We start from the raw sequence: 19,338 nt of genomic DNA on the forward strand, positions 1-19,338 counted from the left end.
AGGCGTGAGTAATCTCTTACGGGAAAACGCACTATGATAAAAAGAATGTCGAAAAGGTAATATTCCAAAGCTAAGCCTGCTATTGTGAATATTTTTAAGAGGAAGGCTATTTTGAATTTATGATTTGGTTTTGTTTGATTCGAAACAATAAATACATTTTGATTGTGTTTGTGTTTTCTACTCTGTTTTAAAAGGCAGAATTTGAATTCGTCTGGGGCTTGCCCCGGGGCGGAGCACTCGTAAAATGTCTCTCGGCTTATGTGTGGGGCTTAGTTCTGTAATACTTACGCCTCAGCCATCGGGGCTTACGCCCCGGGCACACCCAATGCTTAGTGTACTAGGCTCGCCTAATAGAACTTTATGCAATTGTGTGTAACCAACCTTATAAATCCTCAAATTTTCTTAATAAATCGTTGACTATTCAAAATTATTTTTTTGTTAATCATATATCATTGAGTTGAGAGTATTTTATGTCATAATTGAAATAAAAATTATTGCACGTTATCCACTAAGACTGCTATGATATTTAATTTTAAATAAATCTTTCATTTAAAAAGTATTTATTTATTAACTTTTGTTATGTCTTTACTATATAATAGTCCATAATTTTTTTTATAATTATTTTTCTAAATTTTAGTTTTTCCACGTTTACGAGATACAAAACTTATTAATTTAATAGCTTAGTATTAGCTAGTAACTATTTACAAGTAATTAGTTATCATGGTATTGTATGGTGACTTATGTGTCACTTTATTAATTGTTGAAACTTAAAAATAAACGATGCTAGAGAATCATATTTAAATTAAATTGTGAATTATGTTTTTATATAAACTCTCTTTCAAATATAAAGCATATTAAATAAAAGGAGTATTTTAAGAAAAATATCAAATTATATTATCGAAATTCTTTCAAGATTCATTACTCCTTAAGAGATGCATATAAGATTTCGTATCTAATACATTACTTTTGATGTTTGAGTTGTAATGACGTTGTAGCTAATTTGCATATTATGATATTTGTCATACTTTTCGTATTATTCATAGTTGAATTATAATTTATAAACATTTTAAAGAGAGTATTTGTTATAATTTTGTGATTTTAATGTAATTTTTATAATTATTTTTTATTTTATACTATCTTAAAATTCTTGAAATTAGTAAAATTTAATGATCCGTGGGATTTACGCCCCATGTCTCAGGGCTTACGCCTCGCCTCATCAGAGGTAAAACGCCTCGCCTCACGTCCCCACCTTTTAAAACATTGGTTTTCTAGATGTTTTGATTTGATATAAAAGCAATATTTATGTGTTTCTTTAACCAAAAAAAGGAAGGAAAAAGAAAACAATTCTCAAATTTCCCCAGAAGCTTTCTACGAAATCCCACTGCTAGTTTCTCATGTCCTAAATGATTAGTATATTGGGTTTCCACTGTATTTGAACTCCAATACATCATACATGTTACCTTTTAGAATCTATCTTTATTGGCCTGACCTCTTAAAAAGAGTACTGTCCCAATTATGTGAGTATTTCAGTTCAAGCATTTAGATCAAGCTTCACTATTAGGAAGTTCTGATCTTTACATTCACCGCTTAGATGCAGTAGTTGAACTATTGATTTCTCTAATAACTTTTGATAAAGGTTTAATATACTTTAAATATTTTGGAACATACATTGAGTCAGGTGGGGTGGGGTGGGGATGAAAATTGAAATAGACAGAAGCCCACCAAGACAACACAGATGTATAGTAAAAGTCCTCCAAAACCTTCCCTAAGTGAAAAAAAAATAAATCAATCAACTACGCCTCAATATCAAAACCCCAAGAAAAGGAATAAAGACAGAGATTGCAAATATTAATGTAGAGGCTACAAATTACACAAGTTTCTCCTCATAGCTTCCCCTGTTATGAACCAGATATGTATGTGTACCGCGTCTGGACTCCAATAAGAATTTCAATTAATTTCTCTGCATTTCAAGATCAGACATTGTCAAAATATAGTGAAAATAGATGGCAAAAACTGAACTCCGCGAATATCTTCAAACATACCTGCAACAAATCCAAGAATGGGAACAGGTTGCACTAGCCTTTGAGTGCTTTCAAGTCTTTGCCTACAATAATAACTGACGGCATTAGCATCATTCTACTTTAGCAATACCATAACTATATGAAGCATATGCAATAACAAAGAACACAATTACCTGGTATACTTGGTAAAAAGTGGATCTCGCATGAGGTACAATGCCCATAACATTCTTCGCCTTTTTAACTGCATAGGATGTTTAACAAAATCATTTTATTCAGCAAATAGAAAAGAATTTAACAGGATTCATTACCATAGTTGGTAAATTACTGGATTCCATGCAAAAAAAAAAAAAAGTATGCGCTGGGGTGGAGTGTATTAAAGAAGCCAGAGGAGACATACAAGACACTGATATAATTAAGACAGAAATAAGGCACAGTCCAGTTCAAGAAGGAACTACATTCAAGGGACACAACCAAAGTACAGAATAAGATCCAACCAGGAAAAAAATGAGAATACATTAAAGAACAAATGCTGTTAATTCAAGGAGGCATCAACTGCCATGTTAGCTTATACGTGAGAAGGGTATGGCCAGAGACGAAATCTAGAGTCAGCACAAGTGAACTTGGATTCCATAAGAGGAGAAAAAGAGATTGTTGAAATTCTGAAGTATCCTAACCTCATCTTTCTCAGAGTCAGAAAACTGAAGCTGCTGGCTTTTCCCGCTATGTTGAGACATCAATGTAACTGAGAGAATGCAATTTCCAATTAGGTCCACAGCCAGTGACGCGCACCAGGGAAACCACGACCGTGTCCCATACTTCCTCATCAATAGTACATAAATAAGAGGCCTTATGATGAACAAAATCTCCCCCGTCACAAAGAAGCCTCCAGGAATACCTTTCTCAGATAAGAAAGTCCGTAGACTAGGCTTCTCAACTAGTTTACCTATAAAGAGATTTGAAAAAATATTAATAACAGACAAGTGAGAAATACAATCAAATCACCTGAATGTAGCTCAGAGCTAACAACGATTACTTGGAGGTTCCATTATTGCCTGAGGGTGCTGCATTATAGCATTCTTGCCAAAGCCGCTCAAAGCGGATATTGCCCTGCCTTGAAGATTCCCAGGGTTCTGCCCATTTGAGATACCAGACTCTCCATTCCCTCTAGGCTTATCAAGCCGCCTCTTCGTTTCTTGGGGACTTAAAGAATCAGAATCATTTTCTGCGATTTCAGTCTCCCCTCCTTGCAAAAGCATTTTGTACCCAGACTTCCTGAAGATAGCCAGCCTAATACAAGCCCTGAAAACACGAAATAATAGAGCAAATATTTAGTCATAAAATACCAAATGAATTTGTTGGAGAGTATGAATAAGTTAGCTGGGACACTTACTTGACAGCCTCAGTAACAGCAATCAAAATCCATTTGTTCTTTTCACCATAAAGTTGCTCGGCCACAACCTCAATCGTTGTTTCCAAGTCTTTCAGCAAAGTAAGGCACAATGATAAAGGAATAAAAGAAGACTCGGCACATCTTGTATGCACCTCGGTTGGACTTGTCTCTATTATGTATTCATTTATGGTAGTAATCATTCCTACGGTGGATGATACTGCAAAGAACACAGTTCAGGATAAAAAACATAGGTAGCAAAGTAAAATTGCTAAATGAAAGTCCCTTTTTCCTTTCAAGTAAATCCTTATTCATTTTTCTCATTAGGTATACCCCAAAGGAAAATAAGATATTAAGCAAGGAAAACTTTGTAATAAAGACATTACTTCGTTCTTAAACTAGCAATTTTTGACATAATGAAACCAACATGGAAAAGGGTGATCCTAAATTCAACATAGAAGTAATGAGTTTAGAAAGATATTCTGACTGTTCTAAAAGCAGCAAAACGATGACTGTTACCAAAATTTCACAAAACCTGCTTCTGGCCCGATTTCTGATTCAGCAAACTCATCTGGGAGGAACCATGTAAAATTCTGAACAAGAAGAGGAAACAGTTATTAAAATATACTCATCTTGTTGATAACCATATTTTATCTCGGTCAAATATGAGGGAAGCTATGCATGCAACAGCCAGTAGGTCCAGTATTTGAAGGAACAAGTAATATAAATAATTTTTAAAAATGATAGGATATAACCAAAAATGGAAAATCCATCGACAATTTAATTTTTCAACGTAATATCTGAAGCAGTGTCGCCTTCCATCCAAGTTTGAATGCAAAAGTAGTGGCATGAGGACAATATCATTGGCAAATGTCTGCCTTGAGCAAACAAGGAACTCCTTAGAGTAACAAGGAAAAAAAAAAGGATGAAGCAGGCATTGCAAGCACACTGGGAAGATTGTTCTGTGCTTGTACGGCCATTCCTCTCTCTCTCCATGTCTCATTAAGTTGTGATTCATATTTATAAGAGCTACAGCGCAAATGAATTGCGATTAATATTCAAGTACCCCATTATCCTGCACCGTGCAGGGTGCCAAAAGTTGAAATTTGTGCTGATTCATGAAAAACTAAAAAATTTGTGGTGATTGACACACTATGTATTAGTTGTTCAGATGAGATTTTCCGACAATGCAGCCACCAATTTTTTCATAATCAATTACAGCTTCAACCATAAATGATACAAGTTATGTTATAGTGTATTTACAGCCAGTAGCGAAGCCATAATTTCCACTAAGAGGTGTCAAAATATAAAGAAATAAATATACGAATAAGTCAAGGGATTCAATACATAGTATATGTACATTTAAAAAATATTTTTTTAGCTATCTACATAGTGTATTTTTCCGGCTTTGCCGTGTCAGTTGACACCCCTTGGAGCCACTGTTTACAGCCAGCCACAAACATTATATCCCATTCACCAGAATTTGAAAACCAACATAATGAAACACTCTAAGCATCCATTTCAAACTAACTCTCTCTTGACTGCCTGCTATTTCAACAGAAACCCAGACTGCTGAGAAATGTGTTATCCTTTTTGGCTAAGCTCAGAAAAGCACAAACCAATGAAAGGTACAAACTTTGAGAGGGAAAAGATCCCATTTAGTTAGCAGGTTATGGAATCTCAATGTTGAAGTTAAGAACAACTTTGAACATGCAGAATTAATCGTCACTACATTCATCCACCATATCAAAATTAAGTCCAATTATCACTCTTGTTGCCAGTCAAAACTAGAGTAACTTTTTACACTCCTAAACAAGCAGAAGGCATTCAAAAGCTTTTTAATTGCAAAGATGATCAAAATATTTACAGAAAAAAAAAATTGATAACTAAGATGGGCTTACATTGGCAAGAGAATCGAATTGACGCACGAAATCTTTATTCCTCCTAATCCATCTCTTATACGCCTCCATAACACCAGAATTCCCAAAAACCCAACAATGATTCAATCACTTAAGGCTACGCTGAATCCAAAGTCAACGGTCCCTTCAGATAGCTTTTCAGATCAAACCTAGATGACATTAAATGCACTTTCACTCATCAGAAATGGCAGTGTGTTTAGGTTGGTGCTGGATCAGAATTAATATGATTTGAACAAGAAGAAAACAAATTACTTAAATGATTAACACATTCATGTTGGTGAGCTAAGCGTTTTTATAATCCAACAAGCATATGGGAAAGATCACTAATTGAAACTTCTATATATATATAAAGTTGTTGGCACCTTTTTTTGGCCAATCATTCTATTTATCTTTTTTTCCTTTTTTTTACCTTTTTCCTCATATATTCTTTTTTATGTGCTAATTTAAAAAAACCAAAAGTCACGTCTTATAAGTACTCTTTTATTTCCTCTTCTTTTGTTCTTTCATGAGTTACGTCTTTTCCATTGAAAAATAGTAAAGTCTTTTCCTCTTCTTTCCACCTATTTAATTTGTATGGAATGAGAGTAAAGCAAGCCAACTCTCTACCACTGTGTTACTGCAGAAGGCAGTAATATGAAAGAGAGGGTTTGTGCTTTATCTATTTTTTCTTAGGGTAAGTTTCTTGACTGCAAGGTGAGATTAAAAAAAATTGCAAAGCAGAATCACGTTTTTCAGGTGGTAATTCTAGCGAATTTTGGAACTATGTTTTGGCGACAAAAAATTTTGTATTTACATAACACTCTTATGTTGAGCTTAGGTTGTTTATTTTCTTTTTGCAGTTAATAGAAAAATTGCAGCGAGTACAACATATTGTCATTTTTCATCTATAATAATTATTTGTTTGGTTGCAAATGTATAATATGCAGAATTTGCAAAGCAGGATCGCATTTATTTTTGGTAGTTATAGCGAATCTGGAACTATATTGTTGGCGACAATAAATTACACTTACATAACATTCTTATGTTGAGTTTAGGTTGCTTACTTTCTCTAGCAGTTAATAGAAAAATTGCAATGAGTATAGAAGAATGCTATTTTTCATCTATGCTAATGGTTTGTTTTGTAGCATATGTATAGTATGCGAAATTGGCTAGAAAAAGTTCTTTATCCTTCTTACACTCTAATGCTGAACTTGCAATAAAAAATTTGCTTGCATAGGTAAACTTCAATTTTATCGCTCTAACTTCTCTTGGTTATACAATAAGTTTTACTAATATCTAATTTATTTTTTGTTACTTTTTTTTTAGTATCAATTTTGCCCATTCCAGATACAAGGTGTTCCTCCAATAACAACATTTAAATTTTGTTTCAAAGATCAAGAGGAGGTGAATTTTCCTTATGATTTGTTGGCTAATCAGAAAGTTCTTATCATTGTATAAATTTATGAAAATTTTCCCTTTTCCTCATTTTTCCTATTTATCTGCTTTGGAAAAAAAAAATCAATTGTCATGTCTTTTAATCTTTTAATTAGCCTCTCTTTCCTCTTCCAAGAGTCATGCCTTTAATCTCCATCGTAGGTTGTTTACTTTTTCAAAATGGTTGTGGCTGTCACGACCCGGATTTCACACCCTCGAGAGCCGTGATGGCGCCTACTGGTGAAAGCTAGGCAAGCCAAATTATCCTAATTACTTAACCTTTTCCAGTTTTAAACCATTATCAGTGATGAGTAGATATCATGCAAATAGCAAAAATAATTAAGCGGAAGACAAAATCTGACAATTTATCTTAATACAAAACTACGGAAGTCTAAATATAACCCTACCCAGAATTTGGTGTCACAGCTTCACAGACGGTCTAAGAATACTACATACAAAGTCTGAAAGATAAAATAAACATTGTTTCTGAAATGAATAAAGGAAACAGGATAAAGGAAAGGATATGAGGTGACGCCAAGGCCCGCGGACGTCTGCAGGGCTACCTCGTGTCGCCTGTGTGGGCTGAAGACAACACCCTCACTGCGGTCCAAGCACTCCGGTATCAGTATCTGCACACAGTGCAGAGTGTAGTATCAGCACAACCGACCCCATGTGCTGGTAAGTGCCTAGCCTAACCTCGGCAAAGTAGTGACGAGGCTAGGACCAGACTACCAAATAAACCTGTGCAATATAGCGTACAAAATAATAGGAAGCAGATAACAATGATGTCAACAATGATCAACCAGTGATATAAATAGTAGGCAATAAGAACACCATAAATGTTTCTCAACAAATAATAGATACAAGTGCAATCAATTTATCAAGTCCTTCAAATGTAAATCTTTCGCCTATAAATCCTTCAAGTAATAATCTCTAAGATAATATGCTTTTCAATGAATATATTTCGAATATATTTCCTTTAAATAAAATATCTTTCAAATAAGCATCTTTCGAATATAATTCTTTCGAGTAAATGTCACCTTGTGACGCCTCATTCACTTAACATAAAGTAGAGTACAACTTCCAACCCAATTAGGAAATCAACAAGAAAAGATGAAGTTATTTTTAGAAATCATTTGATAAAGAAGATACCCTTTTCAATTAAAGTACAATATCGAATGAATCCTTTACTTTTAATACGAGAAATCAATAAATCAAAACATAGTAGAAATTCCTTTTTAAGTAAAGTACAACCTCAAACGGTTTAAGGAAAATTTAGTTGGAAAATCAATTGAGTTAAAAATGTAATAATTGTTGAAATTTGGAGTATTGAAAATATATATAAAAAAGAAGGTAAAAACAGAATATCAAGAGAATTATAAAGGAATCAAAATCCAACCACTAACAAGAATAAGGAAAACAAAGGCAGATTTCACTTTCTTTTCACATCTTGTTGCAGGCGTGCAACCCGATCCCATTTCCTGTATCTCGTGGCAGGCGTGCCACCCGCTCCGATTTCATGTATCTCGTGGTAGGCGTACCACCCGCTCCCATTTCATTATATCTTGTGGTAGGTGTACCACCCGCTCCCATTTCATTATATCTTGTGCTAAGCGTACCACCCGCTCCCATTTCATTATATATTGTGGTAGGCGTACCACTCGCTCCCATTTCATTATATCTTGTGTTAGGCGTACCACCCGCTCCCATTTTATTATATCTTGTGGTAGGCGTACCACCCTCTCCCATTTCATTTATCTCGTGGTAGGCGTACCACCCGCTCCCATTTCATTATATCTTGTGGTAGGCGTACCACCCGCTTCCATTTCATTATATCTTGTGGTAGGCGTACCACCCGCTCCCATTTCATTATATCTTGTGGTAGGCGTACCACCCGCTCCCAGTTACAAGCCAACAATAATCACAAGGAATCCTGGCAAGGGAACAATAGCAATATAACAACTTCCTCGCAAGGGAACAATGATATTTCAATAACATCCCGGCAAGGGAACAATACTATCAAAACAAACATCCCGGCAAGGGAACAATAATATCAAACAAACATCCCGGCAGGGGAACAATAATATCAAACAAACATCCCGGCAAGGGAACAATAATATCAAAACAAACATCCCGACAAAGGAACAATACTATCAAACAAACATCCCGGCAGGGGAACAGTGGTGATGATAACATATGAAGCACAATAAACCACAACAGAGTCATAACAATTATAATACAAGACTTACGGACATGCTTGACACCAACGTATAGATACTCGTCATCATGCCTATACGTCGTACTCCACAATTAACATGTAGCAAATAAGACACAACTCCTAATCCCTCAAGCTAAGGTTAAACCAAACACTTACCTCGCTTTGCAACCAATTCAAAATTTCAACAAGCCTTTGCCACGCGAATTCATGCCCGAAATTCTCAAATCTAGTCATAAACAATTCGCTTCAGTCAATAAAAATTATAGCAATTAATTCCATATGAAATTCTACATTTTTCATTAAAAATCCGAAATTGCACTAAAATTTCGTTTGTGGGCCGATGTCTCGGAACCCGACAAAAATTATGGAATATGAAACCACATCCAACCACGAGTCCAACCATACCAATTTTACCAAAAGTCGACATCAACTCGATCCTCAAATCTTCAAATTAAACCAATAGGGTTTTCAAGATTTTTCCAACTAAATTCACCAATTAAATACCAAAACTAGTAATAGATTCGGGTAATCCAATCAAAATTAAGTTAAGAACACTTACCCCGTTGTTTTATTTGAAGATCTCCCGAAAATCGCCTCTCCCCGAGCTCCAATTTGATAAAAATGGAAAATGGGACGAGTCCCATTTTCCCAACTTAAGAATCTGTCCAGAAAATGTCGGGGGCACTGTTCACGCGTTCAGGTACTGTTCACATGGTACTGTTTACTACACTATTTACGGGGTACTATTCATGGGCACTATTCACGGGGTACTATTCATGGGTACTGTTTCTGCAATTTTCTGCAATTTTCCTAAGTCTGAAATCACTCCGAGACACCTCCGAAACACTCCCAAGCCCTCGGGAATCCTAACCAAACACATACACTAACTCAACAACATCCTACAAACTTAACCGTGCGATCAAATCGCCAAAATAACGTCATGTACCACGAATTAAGCTTTAAAATCCAAGAATTCTTTTAAATTTCATAAAACATCAAATTTTCCGTTTTGAGTCCAAAACACGTCAAACGACGTCCGTTTTCAACCAAACTTTACAGAAAGTGCTTAAACCATATATAAGACATGTACCGGGTGCCGAAGCCAAAATACGGGCCCGATACCATCACTTTCTAATCAAATTTCTTTTCCATTTTCCTTAAATATTTTCAGAAAACAATTTTACTCAAAAATTCATTTCTCGGGCCTGGGACCTCGGAATTCGATTCCGGGCATACGCCCAAGTCCCATATTTTTCTACGGACTTCTCGGGACCATCAAATCACGGTCCGGGTTTGTTTACCCAAAATATTGACCGAAGTCAAATTTATTCATTTTAATATCAAAACTTAGCAAAGTTTTACAGAATTTCATATTTGAGCTTCCGGCTACGCGCCCGGAGTGCGTACGCAAATCGAGGCGACTGTAAATGAGGTTTCAAGGCCTCGAAAGCTCAGAATGGATAAGAAAACAGGTGATGACCCTTTGGGTCGTCACATTCTCCACCTCTAATACAAACGTTCGTCCTCGAACGTACTAAGAATTATTCTCAGGTTACCAAATTGATGCTTTTACTTCTACACAAATATTTGCGATTGATCCCACATTACCACATTCGACATAAGTCCGACAACATCATTTCAATTGAGATTATTTCCTTTATCCATATTTGTAAACTTGAAAACCAAATTTCTTACACTCCAATCATTTCCAAAAAGGTCCGATTTTCACGTCAACACACGATATTAGTCTCGACTGGCTATAGCAACTCGTGTCTATGCACCCATCAAATACTGGGTATTACATTCTCCCCGACTTCGGGTCATTCTTCCTCAAATGAGAAGTAGAGTCTGCCCTCCAACACATAATGTAACTTATCTCTTTCTTTGCACATTTCAATATCTCAAATTTTTCTAACTCCCAAATTTTGCAGAAATTTCGGCAGAGTCTCCCCTGTAATTGGGCCTATCCACCTGTCAGAGTAACACCATAACAACTCCTAACAACATGTCCACAACCCAACAACGCACCACAAAGTATATATCAATAACACTAATCTACGCATTACAAACACGACATTATCACAATGATATTTTGACATAAAACGCATAATATGTATGACCATAACCACATTTATGGTCTTAATAGTTGTTCATAATAGATTACAACGTCGCCAATTAACCTCATGTTAACAAAATTTCGTTTCAAACCTCCAGTTTACTAACAACAAGGCATGGATTAACGAGTCACAATTTAACGCCACCTGGGCTCTCACCTTGTAGTCTAAAACTCAATAGTTGCAATACAATTTTGGCAAATTATGCAAAGAGATATTCATACAAGAATTTTCAAATAAGCCTAATAGGGATGACTCCCTACAAGTGCTATAGCACGAATTTTAATTTCATAAACGGAGAATTTAAACGCATAAATTTTTCACCACCAGGACCTCGTCCTTATATAACATCTACCGCAGCTTGTAGCCCAGTATAAATATTTCATATCATATAAAAATGTGAGGATCTCATCCTCAACTCTGAATCACAAGTATTTTGCACATTGTGCCAACTAAAATTTTCCATTTCCTTTCTTCCTTCTTTCAAATAATTTCGGTTAAACAAAATCACAACATACAACGATCCCTCTTACCGGTAGGGCATATAATTTACAACGGAAATCAATTATTTAGAAATTACATCAAACTCATCGAATTGATTAACAAAAGTCACTTTTAGCCTCACAACTATTTTTAGTGACCAACCATAATGATAGACATAGCTATCTCCATATAATCTCCCAACAGAAGTATTCACATATGTAGATATAAGAATTACGAAGCTCACTCATAAGTGGAGCACAATAGGAGAACTTTCCTCGATACTCAAAACCGAATCAAGTTAAGGAAATTTTGACTTTATAATAATTCGAGACCGTACTTATAACGATACCGTCTGGTGTAGCAACCTCAGTCATACCATAGAAAATATATTAACGGACTGGGTCTCCACCTCTAGGAGTCTCACCTCCACCTCTAACATCCTGACCCCTACCTGATTCATTAGGTGATCTCTTGATATGTCTGCATCTTCCGTCGGAACCACAACTGGTCTAGTAAATACATTATCTTTCCACAGTTCACGCGTTCGGGTACTGTTCACATGGTACTGTTCACTATACTATTTACGGGGTACTATTCATGGGTACTGTTCATGGGGTACTGTTCACGGGGTACTATTCATGGGTACTGTTTCTGCTATTTTCTGCAATTTTCCTAAGTCCGAAATCACTCCGAGACACCTCCGAAACACTCCCGAGCCCTCGGGGATCCTAACCAAACACATACACTAACTCAACAACATCCTACGAACTTAACCGTGCGATCAAATCGCCAAAATAACGTCATATACCATGAATTAAGCTTTAAAATCCAAGAATTCTTTCAAATTTCATAAAACATCAAATTTTCCGTTTTGAGTCCAAAACACGTCAAACGACGTCCGTTTTCAACCAAACTTTACAGAAAGTGCTTAAACCATATATAAGACATGTATCGGGCGCCGGAACCAAAATACGGGCCCGATACAATCACTTTCTAATCAAATTTTATTTCCATATTCCTTAAATATTTTTAGAAAACAATTTTACTCAAAAATTCATTTCTCGGGCCTGGGACCTCGGAATTCGATTCCGGGCATATGCTCAAGTCCCATATTTTCCTACGGACCTCTCGGGACCATCAAATCATGGGTCCGGGTTCGTTTACCCAAAATGTTGACCGAAGTCAAATTTATTCATTTTAATATCAAAACTTAGCAAATTTTCACAGAATTTCATATTTGAGCTTCCGGCTACGCGTCCGGAGTGCGTACGCAAATCGAGGCGACTGTAAATGAGGTTTCAAGGCCTCGAAAGCTCGGAATGAATAAGAAAAAAGGTGATGATCCTTTGGGTCGTCACAGTGGCTTTAGTCACTTTAAGAGTAGGATAATTCTTACACTCTGCCTATTTTTCTTTTTGTTGTTGTTAATCAGAAGGTAATTTTCATTCATTATTACGTTGTGCATTATTACCTTTTTGTGATTTTTTTTAAAAAAAATTGTTTCCATGTGTTGATATTAAAGATGTTCATTGGAAAAGACTAATAATTTTTGACAGGCTTTAAAATTATTGTTTTGGTCATTACTGAGAGTATGACGATTTTATAGTGTGGGTTTGTATTTTCCTTTTGTTTTGTTAATTGGCAGGTAATTTTGATTATTTTTCTTAAATTTATTTATTTTGTGCTTTTATGTTGTTATTCTTTTCAATTTTGATTTCTTTGTTTTTTTTGTCAACTAGATGCTCTCAGAGATGGACTCGAGGTTAGCAAATACTACGTGTTATGTTCTTTTTTCAATTTTTCTCCATATTTCTTTTTTGCTTTTTAGCAAGTCTAATAGTCTGTTTGGCCAAGCTTTTAAAATTAGTTTATTTTGAGAAATGCTTTTTCTCAAAAATATTTTTTTTGTAAGAAACAGTTTGTGCTTGGCTAATTAATTTTAAAAATACTTCTGATCGGTAATTAGTGTTTGAACAAGTTTTTAAAAAGTGATTCTAAGAGTTTTTCTTTAAAGTGCTTTCCAGAAAAGTACTTTTGGAGAGAAACTATTTTTTTCTAGCTTCCCTAAAATTGCTTATGCATCTACACAAAAGTATTTTTTTTTATTTTAAAAACTTGGCCAAACACTTCAACTTTGAAAAAAAAAAACGTTTATGCTTATTAACAAGTTAATTCTACTTTTTGTGTATCTATACTGTAAAATTCCATTTCCTTGGTGGAAAAAAATATTTTAAACTAAATGCAGGGATTAATGTTTGTACCTTTATTTTAATAATTTACGACAATCTTCTATTTTTTATTTTTCTTCAGTTAAATATATGATTTTTGTACATATATATATATATATATATATTTGCCAGGTGATATAGCATATTCCGTAAGAATCCAATTTATCTTTTTCCTCTTTTTGTTTTTTGGCTTTTCCTTTTTATTTTTTGCCATGTATCATATTTTGAAATGTCAGTATCTGTTGCACCTCTTCGGAAGCATTATGACCTTTCAATTCCATAACCTCCTATTTTGTTTGTTCTTTCTTTATTTCCGATGTTTTTGCATGTTTATATGTTTTAACAGAAAGAAGATGAGGTATACAAAAAATCAGACTATTCAGTTATCATCACATCAGGTAAGATCCGAGACTCTTAAGTCTTAAGGTCTAGGGTTTTTTCATAAAAGTATGTTCCTTTTAATAATATCACAATTAAATGTTGTACTAAGTGTGTCTTTTCATGTACTTATCTCTTGAACAGAAGTTCTGTTACAGAACGAATGTTGATTTAGGAGCTATGGCTTTCAATTTTCACTGGTTAATACCGTCCCAATATTTTTAACCTTTTTTTTATATAATCTTTTCTTTCTAGCTAATACTTTGTTATTGTGAGGATGCTGTACTTCTTCCTCTTTCTGCCCATGGACACATATAGTCCTACTTTTCTTTCTTTTTTCTATTGAGGCGATAAAGAAATGTCAGTTAAATATTTTCTATGTCCTTGCATGTGCTAAATATTATACTTGCTATCACTAAATATATGATAATTTTTGAAGCTACGTTTCGGCTTTGATGGAAATGTTGAAATTGCAAGAAGCGAACATTTTGGAAAATTTTCAGAGAATTGGAAGAAAAAAATTGAAAGAGGTATGTAGGCATGAAGATGAAAATTAAAGTTTCTAATTTGGGAGTAACCGTAAGAGGGAGAGAGTAAAGGGGGTGAAAGAATAGCTGAAGTAACAATAGGAGAGAGGGACAAGAAGAGGAAAAAACAAAAGGAATACGTAGGAGACAACGGTAGTAATGGATTATCCGCAATGGAAGGTTATTTAGATTTTAAAGGATGAAAAATTGAGAGAGGGATCAAGGGAAAAAAAGAAAGAAAAAAGAAATTAAATAAAGAAACATGTGAAAAGAAAACGAATACATACAACAAATATATTATTTTAGGGGGCAGAACAGTTTTGTTTTCTTTGTTTTAGTTTCTTTAATTTTTATTATCTCATGCTTTTTATAATTTTTATAGAAGAAATTTTAGGAACATTAAATTCTATGCTATTTAATAAAAGAATGAAATAAAATACTTCTACTTAATATATACTCAAGCTCAAGTATGAAAATTATGTATCAAAACCACATACATATATTATATAAAAAATAAAGATCTTTTTATATTTTTATGATTTTTAGATAAAATATAATAATGAAAGGTCCACTATTTATAGGCTCTAATTCTAATAATATTTGTTTACAATTGCGACTTCATCAATAGTTAGAATTAATATTTTTATGTATATACGTGAATTTTTTTATCTCATTTTTTTTTGGCAAAATTCATATAAAAAAGTTTTTAAATTGACTAATGTACCGCGCGAAGTACGGAGATATTCCCTAGTTTTAATAATAAAATGGGAGAGCAAGACAGTAACTGCGGATCGCAAGCAGATTCCTAATGCCACGAGAATAAATCAGTGTTTCACTACTGCGGCGGGTCACTGCACTACAATTGTTTTTTACGGAAAGTAATTATTTTATTCTTTCCATTTTATAATATGCTATATTTGACTAGATATTGATTTTAAGGAAAAAATAATTTTTAATACAATTATAACTTATAAAATATTTTTAAAAACTGAAGAACTATATATAAAAGGTAAAATACCTTAAACCACCCCTAAACTTGGCTCAGATTATTAGTATCCTTCCCGAACTATGCCCGATCTTAATTACCCCTTCAACTTGGCCTTTTGAGGACCATTACACCCTAGACACTAATGTGACAAAAAGTGTGGGTGCACTCACCTGCCACGTGGATTTTTCTGTATATGTGGCATATTTTTTGAAAAATAAAATATTTTTTTATCTTTTTAAGAATATTACTTTTTTAGATAATTTTTTTCGAATAAAATTTATAATAAAATTTGGATATAACTACATTATTTAGGCTAAATATTTTTATTTGGTAAAAATAATAAAGTTTTAGTTAATCTTTTTTTTGAATTTGACCTGAAAATAAAGATTTATACAATTGAAACAAATAGTCAAGTCATCTACAAACTTATAAAAAATACATAGCTGAAATAAATAGTCATTGCATCAAAAGAAGAAATAAAAAGAGTGTACAATTGCACTTGTAATTTCTTGCAATTGTACACTCTTTTTATTTCTTCTTTTGATGCAATGACTATTTATTTCAACTGTGTATTTTTATTTTTTTTTAGGTAAAATCTGTTAAAAAAATAAAAAAATAGAACACCGTAATTTAGAGCTATATAAAAAATTATAGCCAAAATAATTAATTTCAAACTATGTAATTTTGTATAACTTTTTAGATGCCTTGACTATTTATTTCAATTGTATAAATCTTTATTTTCAGGTTAAATTTAAAAAAAGATTAACTAAAATTTTTTTTTTTTTTGGCTTAATAAAAATATTTAGCCTAAATAATGTAGTTATATCCAAGTTTTATTATAAATTTTACTCGAAACAAATTATCTAAAAAAGTAATATTCTTAAAAAGGTAAAAAAATATTTTATTTTTCAAAAAAAATGCCACATAGACAGAAAAATCCACGTGGAAGACGAGTGTACCCACACTTTTTGACACATCAGCGTCTAGGGGAGTAATAGCCCTCAAAAGGCTAAGTTGAGAGGAGTAATTAAGACCGAACATAGTTCATGGAGGATACTAATAATCTGAGCCAAGTTTATGGGTGATTTAAGATATTTTGCCATATATAAAATAATGACTGTTTCTTTTGTCACGAACATAATGATAATGTTAGGACTTAGGAGTACGATTGCACCCAATTTTTAATAGTGAAGGTATCTGTATACGGCAAGAAAACAGGGGGTCCGATTTTGTGACCGTTGAGGCACATCGTAAATATCGTCTCCAGAAGGCTCGAAGTTTAGCTCGGGGTTCGACTCCGAGGGTTCTCAATGATCGACCTCAAGGCAGTGCAAAACAACGGCTATGGTGGACTAACGGGAAGTTCCCAAGGCACGTGACTAAAGTTGACCAAGTCTATTAGGCTAGTTCAAGCCCGTACCGTGGTATTAAATGGTTGTACCAGCTATATATCTTTGCAATAATTGCATTTGTACTATGTTGGGATTTCCCTAGTATATAAAGGGGACCCTTGTCATTTTGTAAGGCGGGATATCACATAATATCGCTTGCAACATTCAATACAAGAACATTCCCTGCTCTCTAACATATTCTCTCTTGATTTTATTATTTACATTTATTGCTTGCATATATTGTGTTCTATTTATTGTTCTTCATTCATTGCTCGTTATTGAATATAAAGAGCCTTCATCAAAGCTCTCAGAACTGTTATTCCTTCATCGGCTATCCACAGCTCAGTACCAAGCTCGACCTCGAGGCCCCGTATAACCAAGCTCGACCTCGAGGCCCCGTATAACCAGGCTCGAGGCCCCGATTCTCAGCCACTCGGTTTGCTTAAACATACTATTTTCAAGTTCTTATCTTATTTTCTTAGTCTCATACTTAGCATTTATTGCCTAACAACTAGCATAAAAATAGGTCACGTATTTTTAGAACCACAAAATTAAATCTAATTGTAACTATCATTTCAAGGTAAATAGTTTGGCACCCACCGTGAGGCTAAAAATAATAGTGATTGTTTTCTTGCTGGTTGACTATACAACGCAAGTTATCTTTCACACTTTTTCTTATCCAAGAATCTTTGATTTCAGGTCAAAATGTCCAACTCAGTGAATGCATATGAAAACAACGGTCTTGAGGACCATGGAGAGAATGGTGTAGCCGCTCCAGGTATTGGTGTACCACCACGAAACCCTGAGGATGCACTAGAGCTAATCCCCGCGGATGTGGTCTCACGCAATGCTCAACACGTCGATATAAGCTCCCACACTAACAGGAGCGTACGACAAGGAGACCAACAAGAAGCTCAGAAAACCCCAGCTCGGGAGGAACAAGAGGTTAGCCTTCACGTTATTTTTGAAATGCTACAAGCACAATAGCTGGCGATTGCTCAACTGCAAAGCCATAAAAAACTCCAAGCACAGCAGCACCGAAAACGGCTCCTCGAGCCGAACAGGTACTGGAAAGATCGAGTAACAACTGGTCAGCAGCCGACCCCGCTTTTATGAAGATGCTCGAGGATCTCACAAAGAGAATTGAATCGGGCGAAAAAATGATAGAAGCCAATGACAAAAAGGTAGAGACCTACAACTCCAGGGTCGATCAAATCCTGGGCGCACCCCCGATCCTGAAGGGTGTCAATTCGAAGAAATTCACACAAAAGCCATTCCCGTCAAATGCCGCTCCAAAACCTATCCCGAAGAAGTTCAGAATGCTCGACCTTCTGAAGTACAACGGAACCTCAGACCCCAACGAGCACGTCATTGCTTACACTTGTGCGGTGAAGGGCAACGACCTGAGGGATGATGAGATCGAATCCGTCCTGCTAAAAAAGTTCGGGAAAACACTCTCGAAAAGGGCCATGATGTGGTATCACAACCTAGCTCCGAATTCAATAGACTAATTTGCCATGCTGGTAGATTCTTTCATAAAGGAACATGCCGGTGCCATCAAGGTGGCTACAAGGAAATCCGACGTCTTCAAAATCAAACAAAGGTAAAACGAGATGCTGCGAGAGTTCGTATCTCGCTTTCAAATGGAGCGAATGGAATTACCACCAGTCTCCGATGACTGGGCAGTACATGCCTTTACCCTAGGTTTGAACGAAAGAAGCTCGGTGGCTTTGAAGCATCTGAAGCAGAATTTGGTTGAATATCCCGCCGTGACTTGGTCGAATGTCCACAACCGATATCAGTCGAAGATTAGGGTTGAGGACGACCAATAGGGAGCCCCCTCAGGCTCGGTATATCCAAGAAGATTCCTAGCAAAGGAGCCAAAGCCAAACAAGGAAAGGTACCAACCATACACCGAAGATAGGAGAAACGCCCCAAGGTGCAACATACCCCGAAATGATCGAAGAATAGACCGAGGTCAGAATCCTCGGGGACTCGTGAGCAGAGCCGGATTCGATAGACATACAGGACCGACGGAGGCACCCCGTCTATTGGAATACAACTTCAATGTTGACGTTTCAGACATCGTATCCGCCATCAGTAAAATCAGAGACACTAGGTGGCCAAGACCTGTACTATCAGATCCATCGCAGAGGAACCCCAACTTAGTGTGCGAATTTCATGGCACACACGATCACAGGACAGAAGATTACAGATAGCTCTAAGAAGAAGTAGCCCGGCTACTCAGCAAAGGGCACCTCCGAGAGTTCC

At 35.4% G+C, this 19,338-nt stretch overlaps 1 protein-coding gene across 2 annotated transcripts; it reads right to left on the reverse strand.

Moving 5' to 3' along the window:
* Positions 1 to 1,721: 1,721 nt before the first annotated feature.
* LOC107759597 (peroxisome biogenesis protein 16-like) lies at positions 1,722 to 5,700 on the reverse strand. 2 transcript variants are annotated; one of them, XM_016577573.2, is made up of 9 exons: positions 5,580 to 5,700; positions 5,310 to 5,476; positions 3,944 to 4,001; positions 3,412 to 3,628; positions 3,055 to 3,320; positions 2,696 to 2,964; positions 2,195 to 2,262; positions 2,043 to 2,104; positions 1,722 to 1,960 (listed from the first exon to the last, which is right to left on the reverse strand). In XM_016577573.2, exons 2-9 carry the CDS (start codon positions 5,376 to 5,378, stop codon positions 1,899 to 1,901), a joined length of 1,071 nt encoding a protein of 356 aa, XP_016433059.2. In that variant the 5' UTR covers positions 5,379 to 5,476; positions 5,580 to 5,700; the 3' UTR covers positions 1,722 to 1,898. The 2 variants fall into 2 exon arrangements, with proteins under 2 accessions (XP_016433059.2, XP_016433067.2); XM_016577581.2 differs by lacking the exon at positions 5,580 to 5,700 and having other exon boundaries at positions 3,928 to 4,001; positions 5,310 to 5,401.
* Positions 5,701 to 19,338: the final 13,638 nt, after the last annotated feature.

The sequence above is a fragment of the Nicotiana tabacum genome, chromosome 8 (genome assembly GCF_000715075.1).
Source record: "Nicotiana tabacum cultivar K326 chromosome 8, ASM71507v2, whole genome shotgun sequence".
In the NCBI taxonomy this organism is placed as follows: Eukaryota; Viridiplantae; Streptophyta; class Magnoliopsida; order Solanales; family Solanaceae; genus Nicotiana; species Nicotiana tabacum.

Bases quoted from the DNA above. Each gene is read 5' to 3' on its own strand.
- LOC107759597 (XM_016577573.2), bottom strand. From the start codon at position 5,378: ATGGAGGCGTATAAGAGATGGATTAGGAGGAATAAAGATTTCGTGCGT. The intron at 4,002-5,309 runs GTAAGCCCATCT...CTTCTTGTTCAG, and splicing joins AATTCGATTCTCTTGCCAAT to AATTTTACATGGTTCCTCCC. The intron at 3,321-3,411 runs GTAAGTGTCCCA...TCGTGTTTTCAG, and splicing joins GCTGTTACTGAGGCTGTCAA to GGCTTGTATTAGGCTGGCTA.